This window comes from Carlito syrichta, unplaced genomic scaffold, assembly GCF_000164805.1.
Source record: "Carlito syrichta isolate Samal-C Ts95f unplaced genomic scaffold, Tarsius_syrichta-2.0.1 Scaffold304514, whole genome shotgun sequence".
Lineage (NCBI taxonomy): Eukaryota > Metazoa > Chordata > Mammalia > Primates > Tarsiidae > Carlito > Carlito syrichta.
The window spans coordinates 196,846-217,844 of NW_007248610.1; the positions used below are offsets into that span (position 1 = coordinate 196,846).

At 44.4% G+C, this 20,999-nt stretch overlaps 1 protein-coding gene and 1 pseudogene across 7 annotated transcripts in view; one reads left to right on the forward strand and one right to left on the reverse strand.

Annotated features, from left to right (window-relative positions):
* The window catches only part of TPD52 (tumor protein D52), a 75,599-nt gene that overhangs the window by 1,733 nt on the left and 52,867 nt on the right, over window positions 1-20,999 (forward strand). For all 7 annotated transcript variants that reach the window (XM_021713382.1, XM_008060091.2, XM_008060094.2 and 4 more), the window contains exons 2-3: window positions 13,749-13,864; window positions 19,926-20,074. In XM_021713382.1, coding sequence (XP_021569057.1) covers window positions 13,749-13,864; window positions 19,926-20,074 — 265 coding nt within the window. The remainder of the gene's footprint in view (window positions 1-13,748; window positions 13,865-19,925; window positions 20,075-20,999) is intronic.
* Window positions 14,180-16,108, reverse strand: LOC103262477 (annotated as a pseudogene).

Below are 20,999 nucleotides of genomic sequence, written 5' to 3' on the forward strand. Positions count from 1 at the left end.
CTTCCTGTCTTGTCTTTCCTTTCTACGTTGTAGTCTCTCTCTGTTGCCCAGGCTGGAGTGCAATGCCACAATCGCAGCTATGGCAGCCTTGACCTGCTGGGCTCAGGCGATCCTTCTATCTCAGCCTCCCAATTAGGTGGGACTAGCTATGCCTGCCTAATTAAATTAATTTTTTTTTTTTTTTTGTAGAGATGAGATCTCATTTTGTTGCCTAGGCTGGTATCAAACTCTTGGATTGGTATTACTGGCATGAGCCAACATGCCCGGCCCCTTTTCTAAGTCTTATGAATAGGGCAGCACACAGTGGGGAAGTTAGAGCTTGATCCCAGAGGAAAGACTAAGTGACAAGAGGGCATAAAAGAACCTTTGAGAAGCCAGGACTGTGGTTGTGTGATGTCAGGTAGACCTCGTGTGTAAGAGTTTGACAGTCCCGGGAAGACAGACACCACCTGTTTCTCTGAGTTCTCTTCTTCTTGTCTCTCTGTTTCACCTCCTTTCACTTTCCCAGTTACATTCAAGGCCACCTTTGGAAGTTTCCTGTCAAAACCAAGGCAGCTGTAGGGGTTGGTATGCCTCCAGGCAAACTTTAAACAATTATCTTCACAATTCCTGTAGCTGTTTGAAGGCACCTGAGGTCGTGGGATTTAAAAAATTACAAAACGAATGATAACAACTAAAACCCAACTCAGGTAGCCAGGAGGGCTCAGATTCCAGCAGTCGTTGGCATTAATTGAAGGAAAGGAGGGTAGGCAAGCATCAAAACAAGCAGAAGCCACCATTAGCAGTCACCTGGCAAGAACACAGTGATTCTCAAACAGCCAAATAAAAGTAGGGACTTAGAACAGTGGTCACCAGTCTCTGTGCCAGGACCTCACACAGGGCATAAGATGCCTGCAGACCTGTTTGGGCATCAAGCATGGTGCGAGGATGATGGAGTGAACACCAAGTCCCTGTGTGTTTGTCCTCTGTATTTCTTTGTAGAAGCTCTTAGGATCAACACAGCATGAAGCGCCCTTACCGGTTCCTGTGGCTTTTGGTCTCTATGTTTTTTTCTTAATCAGCAGAGAAGCAATGCAGCCAAAACGACTGATGGAAAAAGGCATCCTCCTCAGATATGGATCTGAAAAGAATATGTTGTTTGCTGCTTACCCAAAATGCCATCATGGGGGCAAATGTGAAAGTGATGAGATTCATTGATGGGCAGGATGTTCCTTAGAAGCAGTCAGAGTGAAGGGTGGAGTGAGGGCCAGTGGCTGGGGCAATAAGGCCTTTTATCAGGAACTCTAACCCTGGGTAACTTCAACCAAACCACATTCAGAAGTGCCTTATACCTTCTGACCCACAGTCCTCATGAATACAAGCATCTGTCAATAACTAAAGCAGAATTTTATGAATGAAATGGAACTTCTCCTTACTATGTGTGACACATTCTGATATTTTACACTATTCTGTTTCTTCTTTTTAAAAACGCTCATCTGGTACTGTTAAATGGATTTCACAACCCATAGTTTGAAAACACTGATTTATAATAAGTTTCAGAATCTGGAATTTGTCTTTATTGTTCACTGCTGTTTCCCCAAATACCTAGAATAGTGCTTGACATTTATGACTCAACAAATGTTTTTTGAATGAATAAGTGAATGAAACTGGTGAGGACTAGTTCATACTTCATTTTGTCTTGCAGATGTGAACGTTGAGGCTGAGAGAAATGTGTGAAGTCCCCAAATCACAAAGTTTAGTGAGTCTAAGCCAGGACTAACTCTTGTCTCTTATTTCCAAGACTGTGGTTTTGTTTTTTGTTTTTTTAGACTAACACTTCAACCTCTCTGGTAATGAGTATTATACAGCAGGTTAATCAGTCAAGGCATAGCTTCTCTGTTGGTCAAGGGTTTCCTGTGGGGGCAGTTTGGTGATTCTTTATGTCCCACTTGGACTTGAGTATTCTGTTCCGTCTTTGGGGCAGACCGTCCACACCAGGGGCTCACAGCTTGTGTCTCTTGTTCCATTTCCTCTTACATTTGATGGACATGCACAAGGATAATTTCCTAAATGTTAATCATGTAGCACTTCTTTTCCTCTTAAGAATTTGCATAGAGACCTGGCAAAAATAAAAAAATGAAAAGTAAAACGAATTTTCTCATGTACAGGAAGATGCTGTGCTGGCTTATAGCATCTTTGGTTATTTTGAGTGACTTCAGGGAATACGAGTAATGAGAAAAATCTGACATTTTAGTTGAGACTTCCAAATGTGACAGCAGTAAAAAGACTGAAAAATCAAACTGCAATTCCTTAGTCATAGTTCTTCTTTTCATTCTGTTTTGCCCTTTTTGATTTCTACTTTGTGTCATTCTCCCTTCTTTTTAGGGAAGTGGTTACCACTTCTCAAAAGTTTATCATGATTGCAAAGGTCTTAAATAGCAAACGTACCTATGGTTTACAAAATAAAAATCAGAGCCGAATTGAAGAGATGCAGAACTTTCTTATTCCTAGAGAGGAAATTTAAGAATGGAAGAGACTTCCTCTCTGGGGAATCCCAAAGTTTCTCCATAGTTGACCTTTGCCACTTTTTCGTGCAGTGTTCCAGTTACTGGTTTTACACTTGACTTTTAGAGGGGGTGGAAGCAGAGCATTGGGGAAAGGAGATGTCTCTGAGGTAATTGTAGATTTTTTTCTCTCTTTTTTTTTTTTTAAAGATGAAAGCGATTTTTTTTTTTTTGGAGTTGGAGTCTTACTGTCACCAGGCTGGAGGGCATTGGCACAACTCTCGGCCACCGCAGCCTCAACCTGCTGGACTCTGATGATCCTTCCACCTCAGCCTTCCAAGTAGCCAGAACTACAGGTATTCACTACCATGCCCGGCTAATTTTTTGATTTATTGTAGAGACAAGGTCTCACCAAGTTGCCCGGGCTGGTCTTGAACCCGCGGGCTCAGACAATCCACTCACTTCAGCCTCCCACAGTGCTGGGATTACAGGCTGAGCCACCTAGCCCAGCCTTAAGATAAAAATGATTTAATGGTCAGTTTAGAAATATCTAGAAGGAGAAAGTAAAGCATTTGAAAATGCTAATGTGTTTTACCTTGGCATTCTTTTCATCCTTCTTTAGTCTTTCTGTGAAGAAGTGACCTTTTGTCTTGGGTGAGACACTGACCACCGCTCAGTGCCCTGCTTTCGGAGCTGAGTCCCGGGAGGGCTTTTCACCTGCTGTGACTCCCAACCCCTTCTTTTCCTTCTTGCCTTAGTGTACCTCCCTTCTCCCCTAGTCTGTTGCCTTTCTTCTTCAGTAACCCTGGCATTGCCCAGTCAGGCTTTTGAACTTCCTGGGTCATCCCCTAAGTAGAGTGGATCATGTGTCCTCAGATTTTTTTTGTTCCCTGCTGCCTCGACTGCAATTGCTCAACTCGTTTCCCCCACCTGAGGTTTTACTACTCTCACCATGGGCAAATATGGAAAAATTACAGCCTTACAAATCACATGTTATCATGGCCCGGACTCCTGCATCCCTTTCTTCTGAAGGTACTCAGTGTTAGACAGTAGGTCCCAGCTGTTCCTGTCATTGGAAATGCTTTCTTGCCCTGAGTCAGTGGTTTTCAACCTGGGCAATTTTGCCCCCCTGTGGCCATTTGGCTATGTCTGGAGACATGTTTTGGTAGTCACAACTGGTTGTGGGTGTGGGTCTGCAGCTGACATCTAGTGGGTAGAGGCCTGGAATGCTACACAGGACAGTGCCCAGGACGGCCCCCACCACTAAGAATTATCCAGCTCAGAAAGTGCATTCTGCTGTGGCTGAGAAGCCTTGTCTTAACTAGATGCTTTATCTTTCGGGTCTCCTGAGGAGAACCATCTTAGTGTGGGAACCTCTGAATGTTCCTCTCACTTCTCCTGGGATTTTATTGCATCCAGAAACAACAAGGCACAGAGAGTGAGAGCCCTGAGCATAGACTTATAAGGGGAAAAAATATCTTGCAATCTTTTAAAATATTACCACTAAAGGTACTTAGTTGCCAGGCACAGTAGCTCATGCCTGTAACGCTAGCACTTTGGGAGACTGAGGCAGGAGGATTACTTGGGCCCAGGAGTTTGAGAGTAGCCTGGGCAACATAGATTTTTTATTTTTTTGAGTTGGAGTCTCACTCTGTCACCCATACTGGAGTGCAGTGGCCGCTGCCGGCCACTGCAGCCTTGACCTGCTGGACTCCGGCGATCCTTCCGCCTCAGCCTTCCAAGTAGCTGGAATTACAGGCGCACGCTACCACGCCCGGCTAATTTTTGATTTATTGTAAAGATGAGGTCTTGCCAAGTTGCCTGGGCGGGTCTCGAACCTGCAGGCTCAGGCAGTCCGCTCACCTTAGCCTCCCAAAGCACTGGGGTTACAGGCTTTTTTTGAATCAATATCTCTGTCACCTAGGCTGAAGTGCATTGGCACAATCTCAGCCACTGCAGCCTCAATCTGCTGGTCTGGGGCTATCCTTCCTCCTTAGCCTTCCAAGTAGCTAGGTGCCACCACACCTGGCTAATTTTTTGATTTATTATAGAGATGAGGTCTCGCCATGTTGCCCAGACTGGTCTCAAACTCCTGAGTTCAGATAATCCTCTCACCCCAGCTTCTCAAATTGCTGGGATTACAGGCATGAGCCACCATGCCCGGCCTGCAAGATCTTGTCTCTACCAAAAATAAAAATAAAAAAGTAAAAAAATAAGTCAGGTAGGATGGTATGTACCTGTAGTCCCAGCTACAAGGGAGGCTGAGGTGGAAGGATCACCTGAACCCAGGAGGTTGAGGCTGTGGTGAGCTGTGATTGTGCCACTGCACTCCAGCCTTGGTAACAGAGTGAGACCCTGAATCCCCTGCAAAAAAAAGAAAATGAAAAAAAAAAACAACAACTTTGAACTATGTGTTTAACTAAATTTCTTTTTATGTCTCTAGTATACATATCTTCTCTTGTTTGTGCTTAAACAAAACAATCCTGGAGACTGAAGTTTCTTGTTCTAGTCTTCAAGCCATTGTTGTCTCTCTGAACACTGAGTAAGAAAGGTGTGTGCAGTTTTATTTTCCAGAGAAGCTTCTAGGGTTCAGTTGTACGCTAATTCTTGGATAGACAGTGTTGATCTTCAGACAGATATCTTATACTCCTTTTCTGGCATCTTCTTCCCTCCTAGCTGAATTTTCTTGGGGGCAGCTGACTTTCTAGTCTTTCTCTGTGATGCCATTTGTGCCCCACACTTTCTCTGTAATGCGAAGGTAGGTGGCCTCTCCAAAAAGTCTTTGGACAGATTGCATATGAGATAGAAGTTGTATTTCTTTAGAAAAGTGACTTTGTGTCTATTTAAAATAGAAAAAAAAGCCAGGTGTGGTGGCTCATGCCTATAATTCCAGCACTTTAGGAATCTGAAGTGGGAGGATCACTTGAGCCCAGGAGTTTGAAACCAGCCTGGGCAACATAGTAAAATCCTGTCTCTACAAAAACCAAAAAAGCAAGTTGCCCTGGAGGAGGTACAGTAGGAATTTCAGGTGGGTGAGGGCAGTGACAGGAGCTAGAGCGAGTGAGGTGGAGGTGGTCAAGAGCAAGGAGCTTTAGGAGTTGTGAAGCCAGTGAAGGACTTGAGGGAGTGTCGTGGTCAGGTATAAACTCTAGAAAGCTCCCTGTGGTGGCAGCCCGGTGAGTGGATTAGGGAGGACAGAGGCCTTCCAGGGGCTTAAGGGCAAGAACTTAAGAGGAACTAGTGAGAGCCTGCGCTGGGGGGCAGTGGTGGGACTGGAGGTGAGGAGTGAAACAGACGTCAGGAGAGAGAAATGGAGCCGCATCTCAGAAAGGTAGGAAGAGAGAGACCAGGAGGAGTAAAGGAGTGGAGATTTCAGCCGGGCTCGGTGGCTCAGCCTATGATCCCGCGCCTTTGGGAGGCTGAGGTGAGTGGATTGCCTGAGTCTGCGGGTTTGAGACCTGCCTGGGCACGAGACCTTATCTCTACAATAAATCAAAAAATCAGCCGGGCATGGTAGCGCACGCCTGTAGTTCCAGCTACTTGGAAGGCTGAGGCGGAAGGATCGCCGGAGCCCAGCAGGTTGAGGCTGCGGTGTCCGGGAGCGGCCACTGCACTCCAGTCTGGGCGACAGGGTGAGACTCCAGCTCAAACAAACAAAAAAAAAGGAGTGGAGATTTCTGACTGAAGCTCAGAGTCCGAGGCCTCGGAGTTGCCAAGTGAGGTAATGACCAGGACTGTCCTCAGCTGAGGGGATATGGGGCGTCAAGTGCTGGGCTATGGGAGCTTGAGAGTGATGGGGAGTGAGACCTGAGATCTGAGCCTCCAAGGGGGAGGAGAAGAAGAGGAAGAGTCAGGCTGCGTGGCAGAGCATGGCAAGTGGGGAGCGTTGAATCCTGTGCACCCGCTTTTTGCAGGGGAGAGGTTTGGAGCTTTTGAAAGCGTGAAGATGGTCACAGGAGGTCACCCAGCTGGCAGGTGGCGGGATCAGCCCGTAGACCCTTTTTCATCTGGATTTGTTTCCTAGGTCTGCATAACCAAACTGAATGGCTTAAAACCACAGACATGTCTTTCCTGTCAGATCTGGAGGCTGGATGTCCGAAATCAAGGTGTAGGCGGGGCCACGCTCCCTTTGAAACCTGTAGGGAGATCCTTCCTCGTTTTTTCTTCTCGCTCTTGGGGGTTGCTTGCTATCCTCTGCCTTCCTTGCCTTGTAGCCACGTCACTCCAGTCTCTGACTCTGTCATCACAGGTGTTCTCCCTGTGGCTCTGTGTGCTGTGTGTATGTGACCTCCTCTCTGGGTCTCTGTGTTCACATTTCCTTCTTAGAATGGCACAAGCCATTGGGTTAGAGCCCACCCTCATCTGGTATAACTTCATGTTAACGTGATCACATCTGCAAAGACCCTGTTTGCAAGTAAAGACATAGTCACGTACCAGGGCTTAGGAGGTTAGGAAGTTAGAAAATTGAACAGATCTGTTAAAGCAATACAATTTAACCTGCAGCCCCATCTAATTTTGAAGCTCATGCTTTGTCTTTTTCTACTCTTTTAAAAATCTGTCTCTGGTTTCCTCATCTTTATACAATGAAGCATCCGAATTAAGTGATCCAGAAGGCTTTCAGATCCAAAATTGTATGAAGATAGCTAAAAAGGCTTTAATTGATAGTCATGGAAAGTCTTGAAGCAATTGGTCTTAATTGGAATGAAAGTCAAAGATGAAGAAATGAAGAGAACCCTTTAGGTGGGTGGTCCGAAAGGGGCGAGTGGTGGGGCTGTACCCACAGCCCCTGAGCAGAGGAACAGAGAGGTAGATACTCACCACGTTATTATTCATGCTTTAAATGTAGGCTCTACTTTTTTTTTTTTTTTAAAAGGCTTCTGTTTCTTTTCCTGGTTGAAGTCTGCGGAAGTGTGTGGCAAACAGGTGGTTATGCACGGGAAAGTAAAGAGGAAGTTACTTTGATGAAATCTTTAACCAGTAAATCAGTTCAAATATGACATATATTAACTTTGACTCTGTTCTCAACACTGTGGGTTCTGAGGTGGAGAGATAGGGCAGTGACAGCAGGACTTGATAGTCTAGGACTAGAGACTGTTCAAGACAGCTCTTCCCTGCTCTTTGTCAGCTGGCCAGGGTCTTTCCCTTCTCCGACCACACTCACTCACATTTTCACTTAATCTTCCTCAGGTTACTCACAGAGTCCCTGAAGTCATCAAATCTAAGACACCACAGATTGTAAGATGCACTATTATTTGAGTTTCATTAAGGGAGGAAACATACTGCTAGTTAAACTAAAACAAGCTTTCTTGTCGCTTATAATTTAACTCCTGTGTACTTTTTTTTTTTTTTTTTTTGAGAGATAGGGTCTCATTTTGTTACCAAGGCTGGAGTGCAGTGGCACAATCATAGCTCACACAGCCCTGAACTCCCTGGCTCAAGGGATCCTTCCATCTCAGCTTCCCAAACTGCTGGGATTACAGATGTGAGCCACCACTCCTAGCCATGCGCATATATGTATTTTTTAAATAAAAAAGTAAACATTTTCCTAAAACATCTTCATCCCCATTATCTAACTTACTTAGATTGCTTTTCAACTATGAGTAGTCTGTCTGTTCTATTTATTTTTTATACTCACATAAAATGTCTGTGTTGCAGCCTTTCTTAAAAGAGAACTCTGCAATTGGATCTGGAATTTTTTAAGCCACTGGCACCCCTTTTGCAAAAAAAACAGAGAGAGAGATGGAGTCTGACTGTTGCCCAGGCCAACCTTGGCTTTAGCAGTTTTTCTGCCTTAGCCTGTAAAGTAGCTGGGGCTACAGGTTGCACGCCACTGTGCCTGGCCCCATTTAAATTTTGAAGTGTGTTTGTGGGTGATAACCATGTCACAGTGACTGCTTGGCTGATTAATTGTACAAGGCATCATGAAGAGGTAAAATGTAAAAATGTATCTTCAGATTGATGGAGTACATCTCTGCTTTGTCTTCTCCATTCACATCCCACCTCCACCCCCCAAGTCACTGAGCAGCCAGTGATCACCCTGTTAGCGGTCTCCAAGCTCTTCCTGGTTCGGGCCACCACCCTCCACACTGATGCTGGAATAAAAGACAAATCTTGGCTTGTTACTCCTTCAGCTAAAACTTTTCAGGGGGTCCCATGGATGGAACTGAATACAGGCTGATAGTCTGTTGGCACAAGCAGGTGAAGAAGAATTAAAGCAGTGGCTAAAATGTTAATAACTGGAAGGAACAAATGCTCACTAATTTTCAGTCATCTGGGTTTGATAAGGCAATCTCTGACTTTAAACCAGGGAGTCCCCACAAGTTCTCAGACCCTCAGGGAAGTAGAAAGTCCTGTGGAGAAAGACTCAGCTCTGTGTCCTTGGTATTTCATTGGTATTTCTGTAAGAAAAGGTATATATGAAGGAGCAAGAGACTAGAGGCAGAAAGACCTGAGTTTTAATCTCGCCTCTTTGTCTCTGGACACATTATGTAACCTTAACCTCAGAAGGCCTCAGTTTCCTAATGGGAATAAACACTACTCATCAGGTATTGGTTGTAAGGTGTTGTGATTTTTATGTGATAACGTGTAAATCCCTTCTCACAGTGCCCAGTGTATATGACGTCAGTAAATATTAATCATATTTTCTTTCCTTTCTTTATCTTTTAAAAATAGCTTTCTGGGCACCGTGGCTCACGCCTATAATCCCAGTACTTTGGGAAGCCGAGGCGGGCAGATTGCTTGAGCCCAGGAGTTCAAGACAAGCCTGGGCAACCTAGTAATACCTAGCCTCTACAAAAAAAATAAATTAGCCATGTGTGGCTGTGTGTACCTGTAGTCCCAGCTACTCGGGAGGCTGAGGTGGGAGGATCACATGAGCCCAGGCAGTCAAGGCTGCTGTGAGCCATAATTGTCATGATCAAGCCACTGCACTCCAGATAGTGCAGTAGGCGATAGAGGTAGACCCCCCAACTCAAAAAAAAAAAAGCTTTCCATCAGATTCTGAGGAGAAACACTAAATTAATGAACAAATATGAATTTTTGGATTATTTATAGTTTTATGTAATCTATACATTAAGATATGCCCATTTCCCAACTTTCATGTTGTGAATGAGTAATCAATAACCTTTTCTCCCAAAAGCCAGATTCTATTTTCATTTAAATACATCATTTTAAATACATCTGATTCTGAACATGTAGGAAATAGCAAAATTTCAGTTCCCAAATTTTCCTGAGTTGTAGATGGTGAAATGATGAAGACTACTTTTGATCTCATCTGCCAGATTCTTTTACTTTTTGTTGTTGTTGTTGTTGGAGTCTCACTCTGTTGCCCAGGCTGGGGTGCAGTTGACCTGCTGGGCTCCAGCGATCCCTCCACCTCAGCCTTCCAAGTAGCTGAAACTACAGGTGCACACTACCAGACCCGGCTAATTTTTTTGATTTATCGTAGAGACAAGGTCTCGCCAAGTTACCTGGGCAGGTCACAAACCTGCTGGGTCAGTCAGTCTAGTCACCTCGCCTTCCAAAGTGCTGGGATTACAGGCTGAGCCACTGAGCCTGGCTGATTCTTTTACTTTTTACAGTCTTATTTGTTATTGCTTCTAGATACCTTCCAAATCTGACCTTCAGCCTCCTCCTACTTCTGTCTTTCAGATCAGTGATTTGAAGTATCTGCTTTCATATGATACTGTTTGGGCTCAAAATCCCAACTCCACCAATATGTAGGTGTGTTAATTAGGATGAACTGCTTAACAAACTGTAAGCTTCAGTGTTCTCAGCTGTAAATAGTGACCATGGTCTTTACATTACAGAAGTTCACACATAAATATTTAGACCACTTAGCTCAGATTTGGATATAAATAGAATACACTCTGTAATGGTGGCTGTGGGTAGTAATTTTCCCAAGTCATGACTGTCATGTTTTCCTGGTGATTTTGGTATCTACCATTCTGTTGTTCCTTAGTGTCCTTTATTTTCTAAAATGTTTTTCCTGTTGATCTTAAAACAGTGCCTTTAAAATTTTAAGGTTGGTGATTTGCTGCCATCTACAGGCTAACATGGAAGAAGCCGGACAAGTAATTACTGATTTAGACGCTGAATATAAAATCTCAGGTCATCTTGGCGGACCTGACGCAAACCTTGGACAACCCCTTAGTCGCCTTTTCTGAGAGGTTTATTTTCTTTGGTAGCCTAACTGAATGCTTGAATACTATCAGAATCCCCTAAGATTCTTTTGGGAATTGGGCAGTACACATGAAGTATTATTAGCAATCAGATATTATATTCCCCCTTTGTTTAAGTAGATTTGCAAAAGTGTTTATTAGCAAGCATGAATGAGTCTTTGCTACGTAAGTCATGGTTTGGTTCGTGAATCTTGTTATGTTTTGTTTTGGGGTCTTTTCTAGTTGGAGAACTTGGGAATTCTGAGCAAAATAGTAAAAATAAAGAATGTTGATGGGTACATCTTTCTAGTTCTTACCATGTTACCTTATGTGATGGTCACTTGCAAGACATTTTCTTTTTTTTTTTTTTTCTTTATGAGTCAGAGTCTCACTCTGTCGCCCAGGCTGGAGTGCAGTGGCATGCTCGATGTTTTCTTTTTATGAGATAACATATACATTTCCCCTCACAGTGGCTCATGTATTCAGTGTTAATACATATGAATCAAATTTTCTCCCCCTTCTTTGTCTTTTGCCATGTACTTGTCTCCCATCCTCAATCTCATATTCCTTTTGTACATAATCTGACAGGGAGGGTAAATCACACATCACGTGGTTTCTGATGGCGTGTAGACAGCACCTTGTTCACAGGACGATTTGGCAGGAGTTGGAGTAAGATATGCCAGTGCCGTTAGCAAGAACTGGGTTCAGTAAGGCCTATGCGCCCACTCGGGTTGAACTTCACTTTGAAAATAGTAAGAAACCACGGAAGAACTTAAAGCCTAAGAGACATGATCAGATTTCTATTACATAGAAATATTACTTGGGCAGTTTGTTCGAAGATATTTTGGAAGAAGACCTACAGAAGCAATTATTCATTGAGCTTTTCTACCTATGAACTGTACCCATCAGGTCTTGTGTATGTGTTCAAGAGCTTAATTATATCTGTTTGCCAGTCCAATTTATTTTTGTTGTTGTTGTTTTTGAGTCAGAGTTTTACTCGGTTGCCCAGGCTGGAACAATAGCATGATCATGGCTCACGGCAGCCTCTACCTTCTGGGCTCAGGTGATCCTTCTGCCTCAGCCTCCTGAGGAACTTGGACAACAGGCATGCTGGCTGATTTTTAAAAAAATTTTTTGTAGTGATGAGGTCTCGCTATGTTGTCCAGGCTGGTTTCAAACTCCTAGACTCAAACAGTCCTCCTGCCTCAGCCTTCCAAAGTACTGGGATTACAGGCATGAGCCACTGTACCTAGCCCGATCTGTGGTTTTATTTGCATTACCTTTATGCTTTGCACAGTTTTGTAAACACCCTTCAGCTTGGCACCATTTTGGTACTGTCATGCTGGTGACTATTGTTGTTATAATTATTAACTACTATTCAACAATGAGTCTATAATAGACCCTGTGCCCTGTGCCTTTGTACCATGTACACACACATTACCTCCTTGGCTCATATAGTTCTTGCATGTTTGCCATGATGCTGACTGCTTGTTCAACAGCGTGGTGTTCTCCCTTCCTTTTCTTCTCTGCACCTTGCTTTGGGTGTGTTGCCATGGTGCTGCTGTGGTTGAACCGACACTTCTCAGAAGTGATCCTGGGGGGGTAGTGGGAACAACTGCAGTAGCTGTGACACTCACTGTCAGGAAGAGGCAAAGAGTGGGCCAAGGAGAAGACCTTCCCTGGGCCTCTGAGGAGACTCTGAAATCTCTGTGACATGGGAATGGGTGGACAGAGCTTGGTAAGGCACAGGAGGCCTGTAAGTACTCGCCTTAAGTACTCACCTCACATGCAGAATTTAAAGGTGACACTGCACTCCAGCCTGGTTGACAGAGTGAGACCCCATCTCTAGAAAATAAGAATAAAAAAGAGGCCGGGCAGAGTGGCTCATGCTTGTAATCCCAACACTTTGGAAGGCTGAGGGAGGATTGCTTGAGCCTATGAGTTAGAGACCAGCCTGGGCAACACAGTGAGTCCTCATCTTTACAAAAAATGAAAAAATTAGCCAGGCACAGTGGCATGCGTCTGTAGTCCCAGCTATTCCAGGGACTGAGGTGGAAGGATTGCCTGAGCCCAGGAGGTTGAGACTGCAGTGAGCTGTGATCATGCCACTACATTCCAGCCTGGGGAACAGAGTGAGAACTCAACTGAAAAAAGTAAATAAAATAATAAAATTGAAAGTGGTGCCAGAAAGCTCAGTCATCAAGTAATACAGTATTTTTTTAATACAGTATTTTTAAAAGAGGTCTGGATAATACATACTTTTATTTTTTGAGTCGAGGTCTCACCCAGGCTGGAGTGCAATGGCACAATCATGGCTCACTGCAGCCTCAACCTCCTGGGCTCAGGCAGTCTTCTCATCTTGGCCTCCTGAGTAGCTGGTGCTACAGGTACGCACCACCATGCCTGACTGATTTTTAATTTTTTTTGTGGAGACAAGGCTTTGCTGTGTTGCTCTGGGTAGTCTCGAACTCCTGGGCTCAAGTGATCCTCCCACGTGGCCTCCCAAAATGCTGGAATTACATGTGTGAGCCACCATGCCTGGCTGTATAAATATTTTTAAAAGCTGCAACAAGGTGTTCCCTAACTACACTAACTGATGGAGAGACGTGGAATAAGTCTTCTTTAGGGCATCTCGTTCTTTTAGTGGTCGCTCCTTCATTCATTGTTGGATTTGATCACCCTAAGAAACTGAAGATTTGCACAAATTCTCCCCCTAGATTAGTGGCAAGGGCCCAAAATCTTCTCTCTCAGTTCTACTGATTTACCAGCGCAGCATTGTAAAGCCCTGGCAAGATCCCAATCAGGCCTCCAACTCTTCTGATCTGTAGTGACTATTGTGACCGAGACTGTGAACAGAAGCTGAGACTATGCTCTGTTTTCTCAGTTCGTATTTCTGCAGAGTCTAAGTTGGTGGTTTCTGGCAGTTAGTCCAGACTTTTCTTTTGTCCTTTCCTGGGAGAGCCAGGTCCTTCGAAGGTCCAGAAAGATGATGTGTGGATCTAACCTAACTGACTTTCTTCTGGCTGGGATGGCGGAGGAGCCCACAGGAGGATTTTCCTTTGCCTTCACACTTGACAGACTTTTTTTTTTTTAAATCCCCAACCAGGTCTGCTGCGAACAGACCCAGTCCCTGAGGAAGGAGAAGATGTCGCTGCCACGATCAGTGCCACAGAGACCCTGTCAGAAGAGGAGCGGGAGGAGCTACGAAAAGAACTTGCAAAGGTGAAGAAGCATTCCTGTTAGAACGTGAAGTGCACCGTCATCTGTGTTTCTTTCTTTCTTTTTTTTTTTATGGTGTCAGTTTTTAAATAGCTTTATTTAAGACATTGCATTTTCCACTTAATAATACAGTGCCTATAAAGTGCAATGCTGTTTCCTTCCCCTGTGTGAATGTTCCATATTCAAGTATTGAGAATGCCCAGTAATTTATTGTAGCAGCTCAACTTTAAAACTGCCACCGAATTTGCTACTCATTTGGGCCCCTCAGTGTTTTGTATTAACTGTGTAGAACAGTGCTACCCCTATACTTGGGCTGCCTTAATCAACCTCTTGAATGGGGGGCCCTGAGGAAGCACCACCAGAGGGAGGAGCTCCACCACCGGGGAGTCCCCCAGGCGTTCCTCCTGGCAGGCCTCCTGCACTCTGGTACACCTTGGTAATGATGGGGTTGCAGACTTTCTCCAGCTCTTCCTGATGGTGTTGATGTTCTTTCATCCCTGCATTCTCATTCTTATCAAGCCAGCTGATGATTTCATCACACTTGTCAAGAATCTTCTGTTTGTCCTCATCTTTCATCTGCCTTGACGCTTTCCATCTTTAACAGTTACTTTCATGCTGAATGCATAGGATTCAAGTGAGTTTGTGGATGACACCTTGTCCCTCTGCTTCTCATCTTCAGCTTTGTACTTCTCAGGTCCCTGGACCATACGTTCCATGTCTTCCTTACTCAAGCGACCCTCGTTATTAGTGATAGTAATCTGATTCTCTTTTCCTGAACTCTTATCCACAATAGACACATCGAGGATGCCATTGGCATCCATTCAAAAGTGACTTCAATTTGAGGAACACCACAGGGTGCAGGAGGTATGCCTGTGAATTCAAACTTGCCAAGCAGGCTGTTATCCTTGGTCATGGCACGCTCACCTTCGTGAACCTGAATGAGCATACCAGGCTGCTTCTCAGAATAGGTAGTGATGGTCTGTGTCTGCTTGGTAGGAATGGTAGTGTTGCGCTTAATCAGGATAGACATGACTCTACCAGCATTTTCAATACCAAGGGAAAGAGGAGTTACATCTAGTAGCAGCAAGTCTTGCACATTTTCAAATTTGTCTCCAGATAGGATGACTGCCTAGACAGCTGCACAATAAGCAACAGCTTCATCAGGATTGATGCTCTTATTCAGTTATTTTCCATTGAAGAAGACTTGTAGAAGCTTCTGAATCTTGGGAATATGAGTAGATCCACCAACCAGGAAGTATAATAGATCTGTGACTTGTCTAGTTTGGCATCTTGGGGAGCTTTCTCTACGGGGTCCAGGGTGCCACAGAACAGGTTCAGCATTCGGTTCTTTAAATCGGGCATGGGCAGTGGAGATATAAAAATCGACTCCCTCAGAGAGAAAATCAATCTCAATATTGACCTGAGTGCTGGAAGAGAAACTATGCTTAGTGTGTTCATGAGCAGTACGGAGGCACTGGTCAGCTCTCTTGTTCTCCCTGATGTCTTTCTTATGCTTATGCCTGGACTTAGCAATCAAATGGTAGACCATTCGGTTGTCAAAGTCTTCTCCACCTAAGTGGATGTCTCTAGCTGTAGACTTGACTTCAGATTCCATCATCAATCGTGAGGATTGATATATGGAAAGCCACCTCCTAGATCAAAGACCAGCACATTTCTTTCAGCTTTCTGTCTAAACCACAAGCAATTGCAACAGCAGTTGGCTCTTGATAAGTCTAAGTACATCAAGGCCAGCAATATTTCCAGCATCTTTGGTAGCCTGATGCTGAGAGTCATTAAGGCAAGCTGGCACTGTGACTACAGGCATTGGTAACCATCTTCCCAAGGGAGGCTTCTGCAATTTCCCTCATCTGTGTCAGAACCATGGATGATACCTCCTCTGGATAGAAGCTTTTTGTCTCGCCCTTGTATTCTGCTTGGACCTTGGGCCTGCTTGCATCATTCACCACCATGGATGGCTGCTGCTTCAAATCAGACTAGACCAACAGCATCATCTAATCTGCATCCAGTCGGATGTTTGGCATTGAAAACCCTGTTGGTAGGGTTCATTGCAACTTGATTCTTTGTGGCATCACCTATCAATTGTTTGGTATCAGTCAAGGAGACGTAACTTGGAGTGGTTCGGTTTTCCTGATCACTGGCGATGATCTCTACTTTTCCATGCTGGAAAACACCCACGTAGGAGTAGGTGGTACCAAGATCGATACCAACTGCAGGCCCCTTAGACATAGTTGCTCACATGTAGGCCCGAGCCAGGTTGTGAAGAGCACGAATCCCAGGAGCTGCTGCCATGTTCAGTGAGCTCATTTGTGTTTCTTAAGCACAGGGTGGGATCTTCCAGTTAGTTCCCAGAAGAGAGCACTTGTTCAGGAGGACGTACGTAGGGGAGAGGAGATAGAAGAGGGTGATAGCAGTCTGTTTTACGTGAAAAATAGGTATGTGGGTGAATGGGTCTGAGAAGTAGGAAACGAACAAGAGGAATACTAGTGAATGTCTTCTAAGGCAGAGGGCCAACTATGGCCCAGCCTGTGGCCTGTTAGGAACCAGGCCACACAGTAGGAGGTGAGCAGCAGGTGAGCGAGCGAAGCTCATCTATATTTGCAGCTTTTGCCTATCGCTTGCATTACCCCAAGCTCCACTTCCTGTCAGATCACAGGAGCATTGGATTCTTATAGGAGCGTGAACCTTACTGTGAACTGCTCATGTGAGGGATCTAGGTTGCACGGTCCTTTTGAGGGTCTAATACCTGATGATCTAAGGTGGAACTCAGGTGGTTATGCTAGCACTAGGGAGCAACTGCAAATACAGATTAATGTTAACAGTGAGGTTTGACTGCATATCCTCCCACAACCCCGTCTGTGGAAAAAATGTCTTCCACAAAACCAGTCCCTGATGACAAAAAGGTTGGGGACCGCTGTTCTAAGGGACCTCACTGGTGGCTCATATGCTTGACTCTTCAGTTGCAGGAATGGCTTTGTTCTACTCTTGGCTGTGTTGTGGAGACAGGTGCTTTTGAAGCCAATCCTTCCTTCCTCCCTCCCTCCGTTTTGAGTTTTTTTTTTTTTGTATACAGTGATAAATATACCAGAGATTCTTTTCTTCATTAAAAATTTTTTTTAAAAGTAGAGAACAGGGTCTTGCTGTGCTGGCCAGGCTGGTCTCAAACTCCTAACCTCAAGTGATCTCCTCTTCTTGGCCTCCCAGATGAGCCACTGTGCCCAGCCATCATCAGAAATTCTTTTCTCTTCCCTCAATGCCTTCTTCCCTCCTTCCTTCCTTCTTTCGAGTCAGAGTCTCACTCTGTTGCCCAGGCTGGAGTGTAGTGGCACGATCACGGCTCATTGCAACCTTGACCTCCTGGACTCAGGTGCTCCTTCACCTCAGCCTCCCAAGTAACTGAGACTGCAGGTGCGTGCCACCATGCCCAGCTAATTTTTAAAATTTTATTTATTTTTTTAGAGATGATGTCTTGCTACTGTGTTGGCCAGACTGGTCTTGAACTCCTGGGCTCAGTTTATTCTCCTTCCTCGGTCTCCTAAGGTACTGGGATTACAGGTGTGAGCCAGCACACCCAGCCATCATCAGAGATTCTTAGTCATGCTTTCCTTTATGCTTTTAAGGCCACTCTTTTTTATATTTGTGAATTTATGTTTATGTTGAATTAAGGAAATGTAGCTATGATGTGCTGGACTAGGTATGTCAGCACAAACTAACAACAGAGCTGGGAATACACTGTGTTGTACATTTTTCAGAAAGATTGATAGTGGTCTTTCTTTCTAACTTTTATTAGGGGACGTGAATATCTCAGAAAAGTGTTGAGAGGTAGGAAACCTACCATTTATGTCTATTCTTGGAAATACCTAAAGATTTGGAGTTCAGAGTAAAGAGAAGAATTGGGAAGGTGAAAGTAGACATGGGGATTCCGCTGGTAAATTGAGACATGGAATCAGAAAACCTTGGCTGAAATTCAGTTCCTACATTATTTGTTTGAGGAGTTTTTTGTTTTGAGTTGGGGCTTCACTCTGTTGCCCAGGCTGGAGTGCAGTGGCACGATCACGAATCACCGCAGGCCTGATCTCCTGGGTTCAGACAATCTTTCCACCTCAGCTTTCCAAGCACCTGGACTACAGGTGTGCAACACCACACCTGGCTAATTTTTTTATTTGTTGTAGATACAAGATTTCACTGTGTTACCCGGGCTGGTCTTGAATTCCTGGGCTCAAGAAATTCTCCCACTTCAGCCTCCAAAGTGCTGGGATTTTAGATGTGAGCCACCGTGCCTGGCCTGTTGGATGAGTTTGGGCAAATAATTTAATTTACTTCATTTTGAACCTTATTTATTCCTCTTTTGTTGCTGTTTCCATCTCTTATTCCATGTGACTTCCAAGACTAGGCCCAATACTTGATATCCTTTTTGACAAGCACAGAGATGGCCTGTTTGTTCTGGTGAACTGACGGTCCATTTTGTGCCATCTACGAGCTACGTAGTAGGTTATTCTGTTTTGGGGGGCAGCTTCATTGCAATTGATTTAGCCTTCTTTCCATTGAACTAATTTTTGTCGTTTCTTGTCCTCTAAGGATTTAATTAGCAGTTGACTTCGCAATTCTGTATGTTGTTTGGAAAGGCTATGTCATCTTTGAAATCGCGGAAGTGCCGCACAGGTCACAGCTGAGACTATGGCTTTGCAGTAAGCCAGGAGAAGCATTTCTCTAGGGGTCTTATATAGTAATATTCTTAGAGACTCTGCTTTTCAACTTCCTGGGACAAAAAGCCTCCTCCATATGGTGTCTGCTTTTCTCTGTGAATCTGCCATCTCCTGTTTTCCTGGCAGAGCCTTTTGTTCTACTCTGTCAGCCTTTTTCTTTTCTTTTTTTTTTTTTTTTGAGTTGGAGTCTCACTCTGTTGCCCAGTCTGGAGTGCAGTGGCCACTCCCGGTCACCGTAGCCTTGACCTGCTGGGGCTCCAGCGATCCTTCCGCCTTAGCCTTCCAAGTAGCTGGAACTATAGGCGCGCGCTATCAAGCCCGGCTAATTTTTTGATTTATTGTAGAAATGAGGTCTCACCAAGTTGCCCAGGCGAGTCTCGAACCCGCAGGCTCAGGCAATTCACTCACCTCAGCTTCCCAAGGGGTGGGATTACAGGCTGAGCCACCGAGCCCAGCTTTCTTTCCTTCATAGCTTTTGCTCACGGTGTTTGGCTTCTTCAAGTGTAGGTTATCTTTCCATAACCTCTTGTCCTCTCACTCTACCCTATGTATATCTCCAGATCTTTCCAGCTTTTACTCCCAGTGTCATCTCAGTTCTCAAAACAGAGTCCTGAATGAGAGGGACTGCTTTGCCGAACACCTCTTTTCACACCAGGCTCATCACTAGTTCTTGGCCACTCGATGGGTGGCTGTTTTGGGGTCAGAGGCTCCCCTCGAACCACGAAGCTGAGTGTGGACAGTTAGTATCAGGGAGTTCCCATGAAACTTTCGTGGGACTCTCTGGGGGGAAACAGTTTGATTTATTATGGCTGTGACTTTGGCAGACACCAGGATGGACATATCCAATACAAACTTACATGAAATATGCAAGAAGTCTGAATTTGGGTTTGCTTTGGTTGTGTATGTTTTGATGGGGGATGGAAATTATTTTAACAAATGCAAGTTTTTGTGGGCATTCATACAGAAGTGTCTAGCTGGAAAGGCAGACCCAGGGGTTAGGAGAGTGGATGTTAGAGTAATCTGAGTGTTATCTGCATAAGGATTTGGAGTCCTAATTCTGCGAGAAAGCTGAATAGGAAGTACAGATCGAGGGGAGAAGGCCAAGGGCAGTTCAGGATGGTAATATAAAGAGCTACCATGGAAGAGAAGAGAGAAGCTCTGTGGGAGAGATCAGCAAGTAACCAGGTTCTTTCATAGTATTGTTGATTTGAAAGAGAAAGAGAAATGAATCCAGACATTTTAAAAAACGATGTTGAAGTTTTGCATATAGTTTTGCACTAATAATCTTAACTTGCTCAATGACTCTAGTTGTATTCCTGCCCCAACTCCCTTTCTCATAGGTAGAAGAAGAAATCCAGACTCTGTCTCAAGTGCTAGCAGCAAAAGAGAAGCATCTAGCAGAGATCAAGCGGAAACTTGGAATCAATTCACTACAAGAACTCAAACAGAACATTGCCAAGGGGTGGCAAGATGTGACAGCAACATCTGCGTATGTTCCCTTGATCATACAATTTCCTAGATAATGTAAAGGACACTTTTTTGCTCCTTTTGTCTGGGGAGGGGAAGAGAAGGATGACGAGGATACTTTTGCAGCTTTTTTTTTTCTTTTTTTTTTTTTTTTGAGTTGGAGTCTCACTGCTGCCCGGGCTGGAATGCAGTGACACTCTTTCAGTTACTGCAGCCTCGATCTCCTGGGCTCAGAGAATCCTTTCACCTCAGGCTTCGAGTAGCTGGGACTACAGGCACATGCCACCATGCTCAGCTAATTTTCCTATTTATTGTAGTGACAAGGTCTCACCATGTTACCCAGGCTGGCCTCGAACCCCTGGGCTCAGGTAATCCTCTCCCCTCGGCTTCCCAAAGTGCTGGGATTAGAGGCATGAGCCTCCACACCTATCCCTCTGCAGCTTTTGTTTGGACTACAAAGGGCACATTCTTTCCAATTCTCAAGAATACCTGCCTCTTTCCTAACTTTTGTTTTCCAGACCATTTTCTTAGAGACTAGAAAGAAAACCAGTCTCATCTGTGAGTTGAAGAAATAAAACTAAAGTTCCATGCATGGTATATATTGACTTGCCACAAATATGTATATTGTGTCATTCAGTCCTCAGGATAACCCAGTAGAGTGAGTGGTGAGATAACCCCAGATAAAGAAATAGACTCAGATAAATTTTAAGGTCACAGACCTCCCAAAATGTAGAGTTGAGATTTGAATTCAGTGCTGGAGCCAGTCTTTTTTATGGAACCCTGCTCCATATGTATCCTAAGGTTGAGGTCACAGTCTCTGGTATGTGCTTGTGGCAGAAGTCAATCCCTTAAGCTTTCTGTCTTTTTGGTCACACACATTATGATAGAGCATTATTGTTGTGCAGTTTTGTGCTTCCAGTTCCCAGCAGCAGATTCTACACTGCTCT